The 21,188-nt window shown below is 37.4% G+C and overlaps 1 protein-coding gene across 7 annotated transcripts in view; it reads left to right on the top strand.

The window, feature by feature from the left end:
* Positions 1-21,188, top strand: part of MAP3K2 (mitogen-activated protein kinase kinase kinase 2) — a 48,199-nt gene that overhangs the window by 19,725 nt on the left and 7,286 nt on the right. For 3 of the 7 annotated variants that reach the window (XM_090143734.1, XM_090143732.1, XM_090143733.1), the window contains 16 exons: positions 780-849; positions 2,164-2,217; positions 3,551-3,669; positions 5,902-5,942; positions 8,284-8,383; positions 9,029-9,142; positions 9,737-9,836; positions 10,585-10,715; positions 13,315-13,394; positions 13,930-13,997; positions 15,219-15,314; positions 16,557-16,763; positions 17,420-17,568; positions 17,784-17,915; positions 19,158-19,287; positions 20,961-21,138. In XM_090143734.1, coding sequence (XP_089999860.1) covers positions 846-849; positions 2,164-2,217; positions 3,551-3,669; positions 5,902-5,942; positions 8,284-8,383; positions 9,029-9,142; positions 9,737-9,836; positions 10,585-10,715; positions 13,315-13,394; positions 13,930-13,997; positions 15,219-15,314; positions 16,557-16,763; positions 17,420-17,568; positions 17,784-17,915; positions 19,158-19,287; positions 20,961-21,138 — 1,703 coding nt within the window. In that variant the 5' untranslated portion in view covers positions 780-845. Of the gene's footprint in view, positions 1-779; positions 850-2,163; positions 2,218-3,550; positions 3,670-5,901; positions 5,943-8,283; positions 8,384-9,028; positions 9,143-9,736; positions 9,837-10,584; positions 10,716-13,314; positions 13,395-13,929; positions 13,998-15,218; positions 15,315-16,556; positions 16,764-17,419; positions 17,569-17,783; positions 17,916-19,157; positions 19,288-20,960; positions 21,139-21,188 lie in introns of those variants that run through there. The other 4 variants (XM_090143737.1, XM_090143736.1, XM_090143735.1 and 1 more) reach the window with 3 other exon arrangements.

Raw genomic sequence — 21,188 nt, 5'->3', positions numbered from 1 at the left:
TTGCACTGAATGTATGTATTAATTCATTTAATCACTAGGGCTGTTATAAATATGACAAATATTCTTGCCTTGTCTGTGAGAATGGCAAATGGATAAAACCTTGAGATAAATCACTTCTGTTTTCAGGGGTGTTGGAAGTATCTGTGATGTCCTTTGTTCTGATGGGTTTTCTAGTTCATATAAACAGGAGATACTGATGGCTCTTGACTTGTCCTCTGTTTCCTGGGTTTCACATGCAGATAGCTTTGAACAGTAGGTAACAGAATTGTGTAGAAGAAGAATCTCAGAATGGCTGAGGATGGCAGAATGGCCTCTGGAGCTGTTTGTTTTGCACACTCTGCTCAAAGCATGACCATACAAGGCAGGGCTCAGCACCAAATCCAGGCAGATTCTGAAGCCCTTCCAAGGATGGTGCCTCCTTTGGTCCATTATAACCTGGAGTAGTGGACATCTCATGTAGTAGAGTTATATGATTAATTCAGCCACTAATTGTCATTTGGGGATGTAGATAGAAGGTAAAATCAGGTTAAGTTTGGGAGAATATTTATATCTTTGTATCGACTGGAAGTCTGTATGCTTTGCTCTGAGACCAGAGAAGCTTTGGGCACGTTACCTTTCTTTTCACTGTCATATGTGCATATGTGGTCTTATTTGCAGGTTATATGTGTGTTTGATATATAGAATATTAGGGGAAAGAAAATCTTGTAAAAACTGAAAAGCTGACTACATTACATTGCTTTGCCACTTAAATAATTGTGTCCTTTGGGTTTGCATTTTAGGAAATAAAATAATGCTAACGAGACAACCGCATCCCTGAAGTTCAGGTTTTCAGGCTCGCTGCCATTATGGGTAAGTTCTGAGTGTAGCTTATATAAAAATTCAGTTACTTCTCATTTCTGTTGAAGAGCAAGAATGTTCACATAATGCCTTTTTTATAAGTTCTTAGGAAGTGTTTGTCTGTGTTAACTCATGTAATGTCTACGTGACAGGCAGTGCTCAGCTGCTTTACTGCTGTTCAAAGTACTTCTTTTTTTTTTTTTTTTCTATTGGAGTAAAGCATTTTCTTCTCACCGTGTGATAAATGAAAAATCCAGTATGGGAAATAGAGATTTGTGGTATTAGAAACTGAGCAATATTTACTGTGCTCTGAATGGTAATGACTGGGAGAAGTAGGGATGACAACACAGTATGTGTTAAAGCATGTTATCATACTGCCTTGTGTCACAGTAATGCAAAGCCAGGGCTCAAGTGCTATAACTGTGATTTTCTAAGTCTGTAGCATATTTGGATTATCTGAAATTTGATTCAGTCAAACTGTCATACTGGCTTTATAAGGAGTCGACTGTCAATCTTGGCATCACTTAGTTGTGCTCACTCTCAAAGGGGAAACAAAAAAAAGAGTGAGGAAAGTAGAAGCTTTTGTCTGTCTTTTATTGTTATGTGAGTGAAGAGTGAAGCCTACCTGGTGCTTAGTAACAAAATAGTAATTAGATCAGTGATATTTTTTGTGCAATGACTATTGAATCACACTGGGTATTCAGTAAGCTTTTCTTTCCTTTGTATGAAATATGCTACCTAGTGAATGTTAAGAATTATATCTACGCCAACTACCAGCTAAAAACTTTTTTTTACCTCGCTGAGGGCTAGAATGGGCTATAACACTGTGAAATAGTTGGTCTGTGGCAAGTTATGAAGTGCATATTCATTTGAAGAAGGAACAAGTGTTAGCTGCAAGAATGTCACCAGTTCTGGCATTGAATATTTCTACTAAACTCTACTAGGATATGTACATCTATAAAAGCAGCTTTATGAGTAATGACAACGCAACCAATGCTTAAAGCTATCAGCCCAGCTTTCTGATTTGTTAGGAATCTATTAAATTAGAACACTAAAATCCCACCATTTCCTGATTTGACAAATTTGTTTACTGATTTGATTTGTGTGAACTCCCAAATCTAACCTGCATAGCTCTCTAGCTCCTAAATTGTCCTTTGGTTCAGTGCTTGTTTCTCTCTGTGAGTATCTTGCTTTAGATTGGACCCACTGTACATGCAACAGGAGTACATGGGACTGGACATTTGAAAATCAGTGTAAACTAACAGTTTAAGAGTAAGTTCAGAGTTGGTAAATTAAGATAGACCTCTTTTAATCAATGTTTTTTAGGTGGAGCTGGAGTTTGTTCAGCCTCGATCAGTTTGTTCTTAGACCAGAATAATAGTAAGTCAGTCATTTCTTCAGTGTGAAATGAGGTGAGGTTAAAGATTGGGTTTTCCTACTGAACAAGGCATCTTTCTCCTTTAAGAGAATATGTTCATGTTCTTATGGTTTGTTTTTTTATCTGAGTGGGGTTCTCTACCCAAATTAGGTAGGTGTGCAGTTTAGCCATTTTATAAGTAAAGAGTGGTGTTTTGAGACTGTAGATCTGAATTACTATTCCTTAGTATTGACTTTTCCTTAAAGTTGAAGTTTTAGTAAAGTTGTCTTTCATAAGATATATTGTCAAAGGTAGCACTTTCCTTGAAGATTTGCATGCTTACACAGAACGACCGGAACCATTTAGATATTGTACATTTGATAATCTATTGTGGGTCTGACATAGGACTGAGACTTCATCAAATGCCATCCATTGCAGGGAGACTCTGACACTATTGTTATTAAGCAGTTAATGAGATCATTCAGCCTGAACAGCTAGAAATAATCTTACTCATGCCTTTCAAAAGTGAACTTCCAAGAGCTATAACATTGTAATGTTTGTACATCACATGGCTAAATTAATTTTGCCAGTGGTGAAAAAAATGCCCACAAGAATGGGGAAGTGCAAGTGTGGGAGGGGGGAAAGGAGGAGAAAGTGAGAAAGAACTTGTGTACTCCAGAGCACTTCCCCAGGCAGCAGCATTAGTCACCTGCTACCTTTGTTTTAGAGTTTCTTAGGAATGAATATTAAAAACTGGAAGCTCTGGTATGTCTCTGTGTAGCTGGAGGTGAAAAGTGAAGAAGGATTGACCTGTAAGGGAAGGAATAGCTGCTGGTATTAAAATTATTTCAGAGAATTTTTTCATCTTTTATTGCTTCTGATGTTTGCCCTTAGAAATATCATTGCAAGACTGAGGAAGTGTGTGACTTCTGTTTGTCTCCAATTTTTAAACAGTGTTATGGTGATGCACAATTCTGGTTTCTTATCATAAGGTTGTGGTCTTTGATTCTTTAAGCCCCCCCAAAAATATGCAGTCCTACAGAAGAGGAAAAAAATGAGACTGCGGGTCTTCAGTCGGTGCTCAAACAATTTAGCTGCTTAGGAGTCTCTTGTGCGATGTGGCCCTACTTTTTAAACCTGCCATTTAAGTATATTTACTGAGCAAGCTATTTATTTCCTTAAGCACTGCTAACGATAGACTATATGTATTTCAGCATGGCAGTAATGTTTAAAATTTGGCAATTATGTATTGCAATATGGGATGGATTTTAGAATCATGCCTGCCTAACTCGGAAATAAGTCAGTGCTGTACTTCTAATTTTAACAGTCATTTACACTTCTCTTTCTTCTGAGCAGATGAGCAGCAAGCTTTGAATTCAATCATGCAGGATTTGGCTGTGCTTCATAAGGCCAGTCGTCCTGCACTGCCCCAGCAAGAAACAGGAAAACCAAAGTCATCTTCACCTAAAAAACAGGTACTCTTCAATATCTTTACTAACCCAGTGAAACCTAACTGGCCTGCTGTGACTTCTGTAATTATTCTTCATGCCACAATGAGCTATTGGTTTCTTAGCTGCCATTTCCTTTGTTCATGTTCTTAAATTAGCAGCCAAATGAAGCAGTAGGGTTTCAGACCATAAGCAGTGTATGCTTCAGTGACTCTCATCCTGGTAAACTGAATGTCACAGAGGTGTATGGAGATCTCAACTATTTTTAGAGTATTTTTAAATGTTGAGCTGTGGTAGCATCTTCTCTTGAGAATGCTTGTGTAAAATGAATTTTACAGGCATGTTGGGTTGTGCAAATGTCAGCTGGGCATATTATTGCATGTCAGCACTGCAGCTGAAACATTCTTACAGTTCTTTACTCCGTCTGTGGTCTGAATGTTTTGTTAGTTTGTTCATATGTTGGAGATGAGAATTCTTCTCAGCTTTAGTTTTTTCTACATATATTCAGCACAACTGGAAAAAGTTGTGTGCAACTAAGTAAGAAGTTAGTGGTAGGTTGGAACTGCTGTATGGAGAGGCTCAGAGAAGAGAAGTTAGGGCTGTTACAAAAGTATGGGTAAATATCCAATTAGCTGCATGCTTATGTGATTGGACCCTTAACTGCCAAACCACAATTACAAGAACCATTAATTAGCACAGATCTTTTTAACCTATTAAAGATGAAAGCATTTGAATATTTTTGGTTCTTACACTATAAAAAAAAAAAAGCTATGTCTTATCCTTACTATTTAAGTTCAGTATGTAACAGTTGTGTGTTGCTGGTATCATAAGAGTTCTCAACTGTGACTTTAGATATTGAGGTAATGTACAGACACAATCCATAATTATGTGGATATAAAAATATTTGGAAAGTTGGGAGAACATAGTTGAGCTACTTCTGGATTTAAACATTTTGTACAACAATTTTATAAGCTTGTGGCTGGAGATATTTATAGATATGTTGGTTATTAGGAAATTGGATGCATGAATGCTAGCTTAATGTGGGCTTAAATGGCAATGTTTATGAAACAAGTTATGCTTCTTACACACAACATTCAGCTACATTAAAACCAGTCCTGGTAGCAAAGGCTGATGCCTTTTTCATTCATTGCTTTTTCATTCAGGAAAGCAATAAACAAGCAACCAGTGCTGATGTCACAGATGGAAAAGGAGTTTTTGTCTTTGCTTTTCATTTTGAAATAATGTTATCTTCTGAAATGAAGTAGTTAATGTATTTATTGATGTATGAATAGCCCAAAACTGTGGGAACTATTATTTTGTCCTCATTTATTTGTGCATTATTTGTCATTTGTTGTTTTTGCATGATAGTAACAGGGAACAAGACAAGAGAAAATCATTCATTAGGGGTGTGTGTGTGTGTGTGTATGTATATGTATGTATGTATATATATAAAAATATCCTGCTACTGGAAAGCTTGTTAGCTGTAAGAAGAAGCTACTGTAGTTGTCCTGGCTTTATCAGTATTCCATACCATGATGCTATGCAATAGGCTGCTGAGTGCACAGGCACAGTGCACTGCTTGGAAAGGTATCTTTCCAAGTATCTCAAAGAACTGTTGAGTATCTTTGCAGTTCATTTTGTAAAAATAAATGATGGTTGTGATTTAAAAGCAGAGGGGAAAGTTTCTTTGTATACAAGGAAAGCACCTGTATTGTTCAGCTTGAAACTAAAAAGAACAGGCAGCTCAATAGTTAAAAAATATTCATCAACTGCACAACCTAAGCTTGAAAGAATTGTTGTCTTCTGTCCGTTTGCAGAGAGATGCTGTGTTTATGCCCATGCATCACAGAGTGTGGAAGAATGGCAGTGATAGAATCATTTAAAAATATTAATTATTTCCTGTTGTTTCTCACAGCAGTCATGTCAGTGTGTGTGCATGATAGATGATTCTTTGGGACTCAGTTTCATGCTGAACTTAAATCTACACATCTGTTAATATTAAAATATGTTAAAATATACTGATTTTAAAATAACATGTTAACTTACAGAAGCATTAATTCTGTGCGTTTTACACTTCTTAGGCCTCTCCTGATAGTAGAAGCAGCTTGTTACAATGCTTGGTAAATCAGAACAGGAAAGTCATACAGACTGCTTAAAGGTTTTGCTTATGACTTGGGATTACTGAATGAAATTCCATTGCTTTCATTACAGAAGGCAGTAGCAAACTAATAGTGGTCCTTCTGTATCTTTTTGTTACAGAATGATGTTAGAGTCAAATTTGAACATCGAGGTGAAAAAAGGTAAGCTGGGTGCATAGGAAACAATCTTGGTTTTTATCATGCCTTATAGACTTCTGTTGAGTTCCTGTCATAATCTTTCAAATAAACTGTTCTGAGTGCTTCAGCTACCTGAATGTATTTGGGTTGATACACAAGTTAAGGAGAACTAACTTGTTTAGTGTGTCGGGTTATAAGTATGCATAAATACAAAAGTGTCTTACCTTAGCTATGTCTTAAATCTTTTATACTTTACCCTCCACATTGCTACTTGCAGCCTAAAATCTTAAATGTGAGCAGAACAGCAGATATATTTTCTGCTGCATCATGCAGTTGGTAACTGCACTGTAATGTGTTGTTACTTTGACACCTGGAGTAAGGAGCCTCAATCCTTACTATCAGTAGTGGGTTGTGCTGTGAAGGAATGAGTCCGAGTACTGTAATAGGAAAACACAGTCAAATTTATAATTAAAATATTATAAAACTTTTTTTAACAATCAGTTATAATTTGTCTTTCTGCATATGAGAGGTGAATGATGTGTGCCCTTAAACTCTGCTGTGATGAGTGCTCAGGAAGTTTTGCAGACATCTATCACCAATTCTGTGCAGGTCTGGTTTGCAGGCAACTCCAACTGTCTCTTTCTGAAAGGATTACACCTGTGCAAAAATAGTTCTAAGGTCTTGGAAAATACTTAATGGAAAGGGAAATAACTCCATGGTCACACTATTTGTCAATAGAGATGGTAATCCCCTTAAGCAAAGATTGCTCTGCAGTAAAACCTCTGCTACTTCTTGGCAGTCCTTAATGGTGCGCAATAGAAGAGTGTCTCCATGCTGGTTATGGTGTGCGATACCTCGTTAGGCAAGTTAGGAAGAGAGCAGTCAATTCCCTGGATATTAACGTTCTTCAGTAACTTTCTATCATTGTTTCTGAACATCACAGGTAACAGACTTGGTAATGGCTGAGTGTTATAAGTACTTTGGAGGAAATAAAAATGCTTTTAAAATGGGGGAATTTTCTACCTTGGGATCTCTTGTGAAATGAGCAGAAGTGTGTGTGTAAAACAGAACTGCTTACCCGCTGCCAGCCTGCTCAGCCATGCATTTCTGTATTCTACCTTAACTCGCTTTGGCAGCATTAAACAATTCCTTATGAATGAAGCATGAAGTGAGTGCATGCACCAGTGTATTCCCTGAGCCTTAGTGGTGATAAGTCTGGCTGTGTTTGGGGTTGTTCTAAGCAACTTGAGTCTGCTTGTCCAAGTGTGCTGGGCAGACCAGGCTCATTGCATTAGTTGTAGTGCTTTCGCTACCCAAATATGTGGATCTAAAGATAACTTATTTTTCTTGCATCATTTCATTATTTTATGCAATGGCTTCTCATTAGTTCTTTAAATGGGAAGTAGGAAAGGGAAGTGATTCCAGAGTCCCTTTGAGTGATGAATGGGGCACTCTGTACCAAGGAGCATGCACTGTGATGGGCAGTTCCAGACCTGCTGAACAAATGGTTTACTAGAGTGGCAATTGATACGGCTTTTATTCCATTGTATTGTTTTTTTGTAAAAAATAATAATTTCTAATTGCAAATGTCCTGACTTGTGGGCTCATTTCAATAAGAAATAGTTACCTAACCAGTGTACCTGTTAAAACAGGGATAAAAAAGACAGTAATGGTTGCTTTGTTTTCTGCCAAATAAAATTTAAGTACATTCTACTTCAAATGTGAGCGTACCTCACTAGCTTAGTCACTTGTGTAATCGTGTTCTGTTCCAAAGGATACAATAGTTCTCTATTGTAAAAGGTCAGGTAAACGCATGTGGGGTTTTTTGGTTTGGAGGGACATCCAATTAAATGAAAATTGGAAATTTTGACCTACAACTGAATCATTCTTATGGGAGTACATTGGCACGGTTACTGATGAACTCATCATTTGAATGTGTAATTCATTATTGTAAAAAATGGCAATCTTTAGTTATCTTTCTCAGCTGAGAAACTTTTTTTAATCTTCAAAAAATGAGGACTGGCACTCCTGCTTGTCAGCCTGTCACAGTCTGTTGGTTTACTTTGCTTTCTGAAGTAGGGAATGTAGAAGTTTCTAAGAACTTACCTTTGAAATGGAGGCAAGGCATTGAGAAAGAGGCCATGTGTAGGCAAGTTAAGTACTTCTGTTTGAGTCTAATTTTATGCCGATTTTTTCACTTTTTCATTTTTTTAGTGATATAAAGCATAAAGAATAGGGAATAAAGCAGGTCTTCCTTTGATCTTTTTAGCAATAAATTTTATTGTAAGAGTATTCTTAAGTAATGAGACAGCAGATTTTCATAAGTAATGGATGAAAATTCTCTGTAACTGAAATTGTGTTTCAGGATACTTCAATTACCCAGGCCTGTCAAACTTGAAGATCTTGTAGCTAAAGCTAAGGTTGCGTTTGGACAGACTATGGATTTACATTACTGCAATAATGAGGTAGTGGTTTGAATTTTCTAAATCCTCTGTGAATTGTGCACTGATTATTTTAAGGCAGAAATTTGCCCTTGTTAGCAATGACAGCCGCTCCTGTGACAAAATCCCAAATTTTTGATGCTTATGTTCTCAAATATAGGTCTTGTCTAAATCATGATAGGCACGACATGTATGAACTATTTAATGGTCTGGAACATATCTCAATGAATCATGTCTCAAACAGATGCAGCTGTAATATTGTGCAATAGAAAAATCTGCTTTATAACCTAGAAAATAAGACTTGTTCTTATATACTTGCATAATTTTGATTGAGATGGAAAATAGATTGACACTGTTGCACACATTTCTCTGAAACTGTAGGAGAAGTTGTACGTATGTGAAGTGGTTGTTTCCACACTGTGAAGACTTGTTCTGACAGGCTGTGGCTGTTGAAGGCCCTAAAAGAAGAGTTAAGGTTGAGTTTCAGGCTTTTGTTTTCTGTATGTCTTGATGGTCACTTGAGGGATTGTTAGTGAATGTTATTGTTAGGTGGCTTGGAGTGAAAGGAAATAGATCAATTTATTTGCTCCCCTGTATCTGACTTGTTAATTCTTTCTTTTGCCCTGTTTAAGGCATCTGTTTATTTACAGTTTCTTTTCTTTTTTGTAGCTTGTAATTCCATTAACCACACAGGATGACCTGGACAAAGCTGTTGAACTGCTTGACCGTAGTGTTCATATGAAGAGTCTCAAGATACTGCTTGTAATACATGGAAATACACAGGTATGAGTTGACATTCCTCATGCCTTTTTCCTCAGTTTTCAGACCAAAGTATAGTTTGTATTAAAGATAATTTTTTTCCAGTTGAAAATATGCAGGGTCATTTCTTCAGTTCAATTAGAAAGCATGTATTAGCATTTTGTACTGAACTTCTCCATAGGTACTATGCTTCCTTTTTTGTGTGCCTTCTTTACAGTAGTTGACAAATACTGCTTAGTAGGATAAGGATGTGATACAGAACTGAGAAGTGCATAGAGTTTTGATGCTACTGTGGTTATTTGAAACCATTGTTTAAGTTATGTGGTTTTGTATGGCATGTAGCAGCAGACCTAAATACTGAGTTATTTTGTTATTATCTAACAGACCGCAGCCACTGTATTGATAGGATTCTGTGTAATGGTATATATTGAAAATGATTACAAATATTTAGGATGAGCTATTAAAATAGATGATTTTTAGCATAAGTTTGTAAGCTTGATTTTGACTTACTGAAAAAAATGAATACTTTGTACAAAGGCTTTAAAGGTTTGTGAAGTTTTTTTGATTTTTAGGATTATAAAGTGATAATTGCAGTCCATAATATGTACTCTTTTTCAGTCTCCCAGTGTAAATAATGTGGAACCCCTTCCCTCACTGGAAGATTTAGATAATACAGTGTTTGGTGTGACAGAAAGAAAAAGGCGGCTTTCTGTATTAGGTGAGCTCCACTTGTTAATAGCTGTAATTGTAACAACTTTGGTAATATTCTCTTCAAGAAGATCTTGTTCTCAGCACAGCCTGTTTATATTTCTCTTACTCATCAACAAATATTGTACTATAGAGTATGTACTCTGAGGAGTTTATATGGCAGTACATCTTCTTGCTCAAGTTAAGACTCCCCTAATTTTTAATCTTAATGTATGAACATTTGTTTGAGATGCTTTTTTTGGCATGGATCTAACATTTTTGTGTATTCATGTTTTTAAGTTGGTGTGTTGATAACTTCCAAATCTGACTGTGAAACTAGAGACAATTTTTCTGGACAATTTATTATGTTTGTTATGAATGCATGTATTTGTGTTTTTGAAGATAAAATATTCTACAAAGGAAAACCGAAATTCTCGAGAGGTAGAAAGCATTAGTTGGCATGGAAAAATAGTGGTGAAGAGTGCTTGGCTTCTTGTTTTGTACCACAGAGGAAATGTACCTAAGTAGCCAAATTATATTTCTGTTCCTGTGTATTGGGGAAAAAAAAAAACAAAACATTAAACGTAATTGAGGCAACCCTGACCCACATGTTTCGTAATTCCTAGTTCATAGCTTACAGAATAAGATTTGGGAAGTTTCTCAAGCAATAATTTATCCAGGCAGGCTGGATCATTGAATATGAATCCCTGGTCATTTGAGTAAAGTCTCCAGATTTTGTGTTACTGCAAGGACACTTACCAGCCCTTTTCTTTCAATAGGTTCTAATAATCGTGACAGGAGTTCACCTCCCCCAGGATACATTCCAGATGAGCTGCATCAGGTGGCTCGAAATGGGTCGTTCACCAGTATCAACAGTGAGGGTGAATTCATTCCAGAAAGCATGGATCAGGTACTGTGTGATTCATTGAAATTAAAGATTTTTGGAGTGAAATAGATTTACAACGTACTGCTGTTCAAGAAGGATATGGGATTGCCAGCCCTAGAAAACATAATCTGTGAGAGAAGGTTGAAGTAATTACAGTTATTTTCTGTATTTTGGTTTTTCTGTGATTTTTCTGTCAGTCTCTTAAATAATTTAAGTTGTTGCTACAAAAAGATTGTATTCCTTATTTTCATGACAGATGGGTGAGTTACTAAAATAAAAATTACAGCAAGAGATGCGCATGTTAGAAAACACAAAAACATTTATTAAGAAGGATATGTAAGTAGTAATAGTTTTGCTACTTGTGGAAGTTATCAGTATGTTTTAAAGAGAATTCTGGATCTGTCTGGATTATTTGGACTCAGTTGATAGCGTTTTGCAGTAGAGGCAGGAGGACAGTGAATAACTAAAATATTTCTTATAGTTCTGCTTTAAGTGAGGATCACAGATGTTTGTTCTCCTCACGTCATTTGCGTTGTTGGCATGGGCTTATTAGCACACAGCATTTATGGAAATCCTGCTCTCTGAATATCAAAAACATCAGGAAAAGAAGGAGGAATGTAATGCTTCTCAGAATTGACAAGTAAGATATTTTAGGGAGAGAAAATAGTGCTTCATATCGAAATCATTTCAATTTCTTGTTGGTGCTGTTATGGTATTTGCAAATGGCAAGAGGCAGTGGTTTAAATCAGCTGAATAAATAAGAGACAGATGACAGAATAAAAATAGAGGCAGAAAGATTGTGCAACTTGTTGCACAATTTTCGTGGCTGGACTGGGAGTAGAGGCTGAATCTTCTTATTCCAGTCCAGGATGCTATTCATTATTGTAACCACATGGTCACCTCAAGCCTGAGCCTGGATTTGTTCAGTGAAGCCATTGCTTTTGGCCTGGACTGAGTCATTTTGGTCACTGACTGGCCTAGTGGATGAGCTGTGAGGACCGGGGGGGGGGTCTCCTTTCACTCCTGAGCACTGAAGGAACATGTAAGCTATTGTGTAAGCATTGCTATATGTGCTGTCAGCAGGGTTTAAATAAAGGAATTTTACTTTCATAGGATGTTAGGTTAATTCATACCAGACTGCCTCCTGGACTCATTGCTCAGCCCAATAAAAGAGAATATAATCACTAAACTTCTGGTGAATTTAATCATTCTAAATAAAGAATTCATTTTAAGTATCTGAATTTGTAAAGTACAAACTCACTTTCTGCACACTACTTCTGCAGCAAGACTTTGATGGGTCTTGGGGAAGTTATGGACCCAAGACCTTTAAGACCCTTAAGAGGCAGCACAGACTATAAAAATTGGAGGGGCAACTGCTTAATTTACAGCAATAAACTGTCATCCAATTCATAGGGAGCAGCAGATGTTGTACAGAATACTGAAAGAAACTGTATTTGAGGAAGAAGCTCATTTAAAACAGCAGATGAGTCTTTTTGTAGTTTGTGAGAGATAGGCTGGTAAAATGGAAGTTTGTGCTGCATTCAGGATTTAGATACCTCTTTCACATCTCTTAAAAAAATAAAAATATGAAAATTTTAGATTGTTTTACTGCCAGAGAGAAGAAAGTAATGTTTGCAGGAGTTCTGATTAGGACTGAAGGATGGTAGTGTGGGATAAACAAAATGAATATCAGATGGGGGAAACAGCTGGTTGTTGGGAGCACCCTTTTTATTTTTCTTTGGATTCAATTTGAGCAATGAGAAAGTGTTGATATTTATTTTCAATGGATCTAGCCTAGATGTTCAGTTTTATCATTTCTTCCTGATGGTGCGTGGAAGACTTCATGTAACTTGGGAGCGTTGCTTACTGGGAAATCAGGACTGTTTAGAGACAAACAAACAAACAAACAACCTGTGGTGTTTCTGTAAACTCCTGCTTCAGGTGGAAGTTTATTTTATATAAAATGTGATTTTGATTTGGGTGAAAAGTATTTATAAATGTTGTGCTATTTCTCTTATATTTTTTCTTTACTGTTTGGTTATATTTAAAATTCTGCATTCCTTGCTTGGAGTCCCAACTAGAGATAGATGAGTTAAAGCTTTTTTACAGTGTTTTATTTCTGCTGTTTTTTGTGCATTCCGGTTGGCCAAACTAAAACCACTTCGGAGATCATATAAATTGCATTTGTTACAGTCTGTGTCATGTTTGAGGCTTTTTTCTTTGATAGCAACAAAATCCACTTTTCCTTCAAGCTGCTTCAGCTTTTTATCTCTTTGGAGGCCTTGTTGTTGTTTGGTTTGGCCAGTTTGGTGCTGGTAGTACTGTAATAATAGGAGACATTGGTGTCTGCAGGAAGAGTGTAGGAGTGCTCCTCAGTGTGTGAGGAGCATTGTTGAGTATGAAATGCCTTCATTAAATTCTGCTGGACAGAATGATGGAATCCCTTCAGGGAAAAATATTTGATGCAGGTTTAACTATAGCAGTCATCCTTTTCTCTAGTAATTCCTGTTTGTTTATTACTAGTGTTGTCTTTTTTTTTTTTTTAATTTAGAGTTTCAAAGCATGAACGTTCAAGCCATTAAAAAAACAACTTTTTGATCTTTATCTACATGGTTTTTATTAGATGCTGGATCCACTGTCCTTGAGCAGTCCTGAAAATTCTGGCTCAGGAAGCTGTCCCTCACTTGACAGCCCTTTAGATGGGTAAGAACTGCTTGCATTCATTAGTCATCTTTATTGGATTGCTTAATGTGTTAATTAGTATGAGATATAATAACAAAAAAAATCTACATCATTCTTTAACTCATTAAAATTACTAACTTAATCCTGTGGCTTCTGTGGAGAAAAGAGGAAATATTTGGAGGCATTAAAACATTCTGCACTTGTTTGGTTAAATTTGAGGGATTTTTGTAGGCTGTGTAAGAGATTTTGCATTTATAAACTGTGTGTTCAGTCATCAGGGTGGTAAACTTCAGTGTTCCTTTGTGGCTTTACTGGTGCAAATGGCACAGTCTGCTGCTGTCTTACCACGCTGAAGCCAAAGAGCAAGGTTTTCCATCATTACTGATCCTGGATGATTATTGATACCTAATAGATTTGATGTTTAGATCAAATTCCACATTTGTGAGCAGCAACTTGTATAGCATAAAGCTTCCATCGGCCACAAAGCATTGTAACGCAGTGGGATTGTTTAGTTACTGTAGTTCAATTTTAAAATACTTTGCTTTCACATTTCTAGAGACAACTATCCCAAATCTCGGATGCCGAGAGCACAGAGCTATCCAGATAATCATCAGGAATTCTCAGGTAGGCAAAATTGGCTGGCCACAATGGCTTTCCCAGGTACTTCCTCTTGCAAATAATAGAAAGGGAAGTTCATATTAAGAGGTGTTACTTTACCCAAGCTTGTAATGGTAGCAGAAGGCATAGCAACAAAATGCAATCCAAATAGACACAGTGAAAGATGCAATGAAATGTATCTTGTAAAGGTTTTCTTCTAATTAACATGTGTAACACCAGTGCTGTTGTGTTTAGTAGGATGTCCTTCTCCTGCTGGTAAAAAACAAATACTGCGGTGCCTAATGGCACACAGGTTGGTTAAAGTGGACTGCAGTATCCATCTTTAAATTGGTGTGTAGTCCTTCATTAATTTCCTTAGTGTTTAGCTGTTGTTTCATCCTTTGTAAAAAGAGAATCGTTTTTAAGTGCTCATAACTGCTGTAACTGAAAGCATTCCAAAGTGCAAGAATGAAGGAGAGCTGTTTGCTGTGCCTATAAATTAATGAGTCATCACCACTAACATTGCTTTCATACCATACTCTGGCTTGAATCCAAATTGCTGTGCACAATTCAGGACACCAAGTGCAATGGGTAACCTTCAAAGATTTTTCAGGTATCTTTGTGGACGTGCTTCAAATAACATACTTTCAAAATAATTTTGTCACCTCGCTATTCATTCTGTCTTCAGAACTCATGTGCAATTAAACTGAATGAGTTGTAGCCCAGATTCTTGTGGAACTACTGAGCACTGCTTCCACTTTGTGTTCATTTGCTAACCAATTATTTATCTGTGAAGGAGTTTCAACTTAAATATGAATACGTAATAAATTATAAAGGAGGACTTGCTGTGTTTTAGTGAAGATTGAGGATGTGTTGACTCATTTACCAGCATTCTGTATCTGTTCATTTTTATATCTTAAACTAAACTGAGTTTCTGTCGCTTCTCCTGTTGAGCTGTTATTTTTCAGAATGTGTCTATTAATGTCTCTAGTAACTAGGCATGCTGCAGTCCTCTGTTACTGTTTTAAGCAAGAGATTACAAACTACTTTCTGTTATATGCTTGAAATCCTTTGGAACTTTTAGCTGGATTTGTGTGGATTTTGTTCTGTAGTATTCTTTGCTCTGAAGCTTCAGCTTTGAAATGTAGTCAATGTTCTTACCCATGTTTAAATTTATAATACCAGAATGATTGATGTGTATGCCTTGGTTGTATTTTTAACTTTGAAATGTATCTTTGTATTTTCTAGTAGATTATGATATCCCAATATTTGAGAAGTTTGGAAAGGGGGGAACTTATCCCCGAAGATATCATATTTCATATCATCAGCAAGATTACAATGATGGTAAGTGAATACTGTAGGAGTCCTACATAATTAAATTGCTTTTCTCAAAAACTAAAGAAGAAAATTTATCTAGTGAAATCTTAATGGTGCACATGCAACAAGTAACTAGTTACTCCATTGTAACAGAGTTGAAAAATAATTGTTGCCTATAGTAAAATTAAATCTCACGAATATCTGTTTTGTTTCTCCTTAACTTTCTTCTATCAAACCTTAATACATTCCTTAAAGATTTTTTCAAGTATTTTGCAAGGTCCTTATTTTATGTTCTCTTCAATCTTGTGGCAGCCAAAACTTTGTGAGTTGGCTTGAGGAAATGTCCTCTTGAAATGGTACATTGGATTAGCTACACATGACAAATCAATTTTGGCTGTTTTTTCACATTATCTTCTCAGTGATTTTATAACACTGCTCAATAATTTGTTCACATATTTATCACAGCACTGAAGTTGGCCTGATTAGTGTGTAAATGAGTCTACTCCTTCAAGATGTTTCACTTGCCTTCTTCAGTCCTCTGGGAACTCCATCTCTGGTGTAATACTTAATGACTCAGATGTTCCTTCAGCGATTTATGCTGAAGCTCTCTTGGATGAAACTTCATCAAGCTGTGCTGACCTAAAAATGTTTGTTATCTAAATATATTGATGTTATTCTAAGCATCTGGATGTAATTTACCTTTTTGAATGTGTCCTTTTTTATTCCAGTGCCGTATCCATTGCTAAGTCATGCAGTGTTTATGATGTTTCTTTTGTGGTTTTCTTGTTGATTCCAAGGGTAGATCTTTATGTTTGATTCTTATTTTCTGTAAAGAGTGAATATGCCAACCTGGGCGTCACTGAGATGTCAACATCTGTCTTTTTTATCAGACATGTATTCTTGCCACCTTGTTAGAGTAATACGGATGCAGGTGGGGCATTTCCCTTCCTGCCCTCACAGCCTCCCCTCTGTTTCTGAAGCATGTCAGTTAACTTCAGGACAGTTGTAGAAATTGCCTACATTTTGCTGCTTGCAGTTTTGGACACATTAATTTAAACCATTCAGACCAATCTTTATATACACTTGTACTAATTTCTGTTTTCTTCTAGTTTGAAACTTGTGGAAAATTTCATCGTTGCTGTCATTGCATGATATGGCGTGGAAGGTGTGAACCATGTTGTGTTGAATTCATAAAGCATTTGCATACATAAATGACATAGTAGTGTTTGTTTGTAGTGTAACGTTGGTATTCTCTGTGTAACACTGAAGGTCGTAAAACTTTTCCAAGAGCCAGGAGGACGCAGGGGAACAGCTTTCGGTCACCTGTTAGTTTCAGTCCCACTGATCACTCGCTGAGCACCAGTAGTGGGAGCAGTGTCTTCACACCAGAATACGAGGATAACAGAATGAGGAGAAGGGGAAGTGACATTGACAATCCTACCTTGACAGTCATGGACATCAGCCCACCCAGTCGCTGTAAGTTAAGGAACTTTGTGACATCCACTTTAAAACTTTCTTACCTTTCAAGTTTGTCATGTCAAAAGAAATGTGATTGAACAATGTGTTGCTCTCTCCCGAATGGGAAAAAGTCAAGATTTCATGCTTTGTATTTTTTTTTCATTGCTTGCTGTGCCAATCTTTGTTTAGATTTTTGCACGGAATTTACATCTACCATAACAAATCACTATAAAAATATTTTTGATGTTTTAAACTTTGGAGGACATGAGAAGGCTTATGTAGGCTGGAGTAACTTGTTAGCCTTTGTTGGTATCGTCGTATGTCTGTGGTGGAGCAAATATACCTTGCAATGACTTCAGTAGTCGGCAGTTTTTGATTAGGCCTCCATTTTTAAAACAGTGTTACGAAGTTTGCTTAACACACTTTGTCTGTTCTTCAGCTTAGCTGTTCTTAACTGCTTAAGTATGTTTATCTTTACAAGAAATTGATTATTTTGTAATAAATTTCCCATCTTACAGGAAGTTTTATTGATGTTGGTAACTTATATAGAGGAAGTGTGATCTTCCATTGAAAAATGTAGTCTTTGAAACAGTTATTTTCTGTGTGTTGTTTTTTCTTTTAATCAGCTGAATAACAAGCTTACATTAAAACAGAAATCTTGTTTACTTTTTCAGCACCACGAGCTCCAACTAATTGGAGACTTGGCAAACTGCTGGGTCAAGGTGCATTTGGCAGAGTATATCTGTGTTATGATGCTGATACTGGAAGAGAACTGGCTGTGAAACAAGTGCAGTTTGATCCTGATAGTCCAGAAACTAGCAAGGTATGAGGTACAGTGCGGACGTGCTGTGTTATAAGCTAAACTGTTCCTTTTCTTTGTTTTAATGCGTGTTTCCATGTCTTCATTAGGAATTCTGTTTTGTTAATAGCTGAAATGAATTAATTTGGTTACCTGATTTTCGTGTCACACACATTCAATTCATTCTTTGATTAAAAGACTGTTTGATTTTGTTGGTTTTTTTGTTGTTGTTGTTTTAGGAAGTAAACGCTCTTGAATGTGAGATTCAATTGCTGAAAAATCTGCTGCATGAGAGGATTGTTCAGTATTACGGCTTCTTGAGGGACCCACCAGAAAGAACTCTTTCTATATTCATGGAATACATGCCAGGGGTAAGCAAGAGAACCAGTTCACTTCACCCATCATTTCTGTGTGATACGATAGGCAGCCAAGTAGGCAGCTTTCGCAGAAGGGCACACAGATATTAAAGAAATGTCCAAGTTAGAATAAAACAATAGCTGGGTACCAACAAGTATTTGTAGCAGTCCCTCCATGTCTTCTCCGTTGTTTGCTTCTTCAGAATTGTTGTGGTTTGTACAAAATTTTTTTGCATTTGATTGTGGCATATGAAGTGCTGAGCAATCTTTGAAAAGCCTGCATCATATATATACTCTTGAGTCTCCTTGAATTTAATATTTCGTTTTGTAATGCTTTGGACTCTTGGCTTGTCAACTGCTGAATTGTTTTAAAACAAGAAAGGTAGCAAAGATAGGTATAGGAAGAAGTGCATACCAAAATTTTTCTCTTTTTGTTTGTGGCACTTGGATACATGCAGAACTGTTCTACTTTACCGTTCTGGTAAGAAATATACTCAGCTCTGAACAGTGTCAATTTCTACTTTCTCACCAAGTGGGGTCAGCAGAGCTAAATAAAATATATTCTTACGAAAACATAAGATTTGTATTTCTGAATAGTTATGGCATTGCACTCCATGGAAGAAAAGGGTTTTTAGGTGAGTTTTGGGCTTTGTTTTGGGAGGATTCTTGAATTCATCTGAGATTTGAAAGACAGTATTGCAGAAGTAATCTTTGATTAAAAGAGCCACGTTATGCAAAAATGGTTACAGAACTGAATTTTTGACCTCATGTTCTTTTAAGCTTACTTTTTAATTTTTATGTCGCTATAAAGCATCACCCACCAGCTTCTCCTGCTTTTCTCTGACAATCTTTTTTTTCCCCTTAAGTATAAACTGACTAATGTAAACCGACCTGTTAGCCAACTTGAGTATCACCATTTCAATATCAAAAGAACCAAGAGTGGTGCTTACTTACATGTTCCCTTTTTCTGTACAACACGCCGTTGCTGTTTAGCTACTCAATAGTTTTAGAGTTGACGGCTTAAAATTTTAACGTATGACTTCTCTGTTCAGCCTCTTTTGTGTAGAAGCTTTGATTTTTAATTTTTTTTTTTTAAGGGATACAAAACTACACCTGTGCTTTAAGTTGACCCAGAATGCCCTGCAGCTTAAAATGTCTGAATTTTGGTCATGTAATCGTCACTGAAGTTCAGCATTAGTGTATTAGACCACTTGTGATCCTAGGAGCATTACAGTGTTCTATACTTCTTTGCCATAGGGTTCCATCAAGGACCAATTAAAATCATATGGAGCGCTCACAGAGAATGTGACTCGCAAATACACACGGCAGATTCTAGAAGGAGTTCTCTATTTGCACACAAATATGATTGTTCATCGAGATATTAAAGGTAAGAAGGAGGACAGTTTTGGGCACAGTTTGGTGCTTTTTACTACAAATTCTTTTTCAATCTTGTCAGCCGGGTATGACTAAATTAAGTTTGAGATACCAAAATACTGACTTCAATGGAAAGCAATCATGATTCTTTTATTCTTGTCACTGTTGTAAACCGAGTGTGTTCTAGCAGGCTTCAGAAAAAGTTTCCCTAGTGTCTGTCTGCAAAGTATTTGTGATAAATTTCCTTCTGAATTTAAGTAGATCATTACAGGCGGTTGGAATGTACAGAGGAAAGTATCATGACACAAAACTGAGTTCTGTTTCTATCAACTACGCAGAAACTACCCAGCTTTTCGCTGTTACAGAAATGCCTTGCAGAGGTGACTCCCCTGACCTCAGTGACTCACACTTCTTGCACTCTTCTGCCAGGAAATTGATGTACTTACTTTTTGCTGATAGATAAAGGGGATGTGTAAGAGCTGCAAAAGTGAGTTACAAATATGTGAGAAGGTGGTGGTGATGTGCAAAATAGGTGTGGTGAACACCTATTTGTATCCTCTAAAACTCTTACGGTTCTCCTTTTGCTTTGTATCAGTAATGAGTTTTTTTCACAAAATGGTGAAATAACAATGACATTTCTGTTATGCAGATAAGTATTTTGAGCAAGTCTGTGACACAGTTTGAGATTTTGTTTTAGTATCAACTCGAGGCATTTTTGTTAGTGTGAAAAGAGTCATAGAATCATAGAATCACAAGGTTGGAAACGACCTATAAGATCACCTAGTCCAACCGTCTTCACACTGCCACTGCTACCACAAGCTACTAAACCAGATCTCGCAGCTCCTCGTCCAGATGCCTCTTGAACACTGCCAGAGATGGCGACTCCACCACCTGCCTTGGCAGGACATTCCAGTGCCTGACCACTCTCTGAGAGAAGAAGTTCTTCCTTAAGTCTAACCTAAACCTCTTCTGGTACAACTTGCAGCCATTTCCCCAGGTCCTGTTCATTGCCTGGGAGAAGAGGCCAGATCCCTCTTCACCACAACCTCCCTTCAGGAAGTTGCAGAGTGCAGTGTGGTCTCCCCTGAGCCTCCTCTTCTCCAGACTAAACAATCCCAGCTCCCTCAGCTGCTCCTCATAAGACTTGTGCTCCAGACCCCTCACCAGTTTCGCTGCCCTTCTCTGGACACGCTCCAGGGCCTCAGTGTCTTTCCTGTAGTGAGGGGCCCAAAACTGAACACAGTACTCGAGGTGCGGCCTCACCAGTGCTGAGTACAGGGGGATGATCACCTCCCTGCTCCTGCTGGCCACACTGTTTCTAATGCAGGCCAGGATGGCGCTGACCCTCTTGGCCACCTGGGCACACTGTTGGCTCATATTCAGCCGAGCATCAACCAACACCCCCAGGTCCCTTTCCTCTTCACAATCATCCAGCAATTCCCTATTTCAGGTTGTTGCCCTCACATGGCACATTTCTTCATCGGCAGGGTTTTACAAAGTAACTGAAACTTTCTGGGAATAGCCTAGGATGCAAAAGACACATTAACAGTTCATTTTACTGAACCTCCAAATAGAGTAATAGAAGGAGTGGAGAAATTCTCTGGGAGTGCCAGACCCATCTTGCACTGTATTACTGAACTCGAGCTTTTTTAATACTGCACCAAAGCTGCATTCTTTTCCTTCCAGGAGCAAATATTCTGCGTGATTCAGCAGGCAATGTGAAGCTGGGTGACTTTGGTGCCAGCAAACGACTGCAGACCATCTGTCTGTCTGGTACAGGAATGAAGTCTGTCACAGGAACTCCGTACTGGATGAGTCCAGAAGTTATCAGTGGAGAAGGGTACGGCAGAAAAGCAGATATCTGGTATGTTACAAAACTTTTCTAACAAAACTTGTGATGATTTCAAAACGGGC

This window comes from Phasianus colchicus, chromosome 7 (genome assembly GCF_987193195.1).
Source record: "Phasianus colchicus chromosome 7, bPhaCol1.hap1.1, whole genome shotgun sequence".
In the NCBI taxonomy this organism is placed as follows: domain Eukaryota; kingdom Metazoa; phylum Chordata; class Aves; order Galliformes; family Phasianidae; genus Phasianus; species Phasianus colchicus.
Note: the sequence above shows the minus strand (reverse complement) of the source record. Positions and strands in the feature narration are given on the sequence as shown.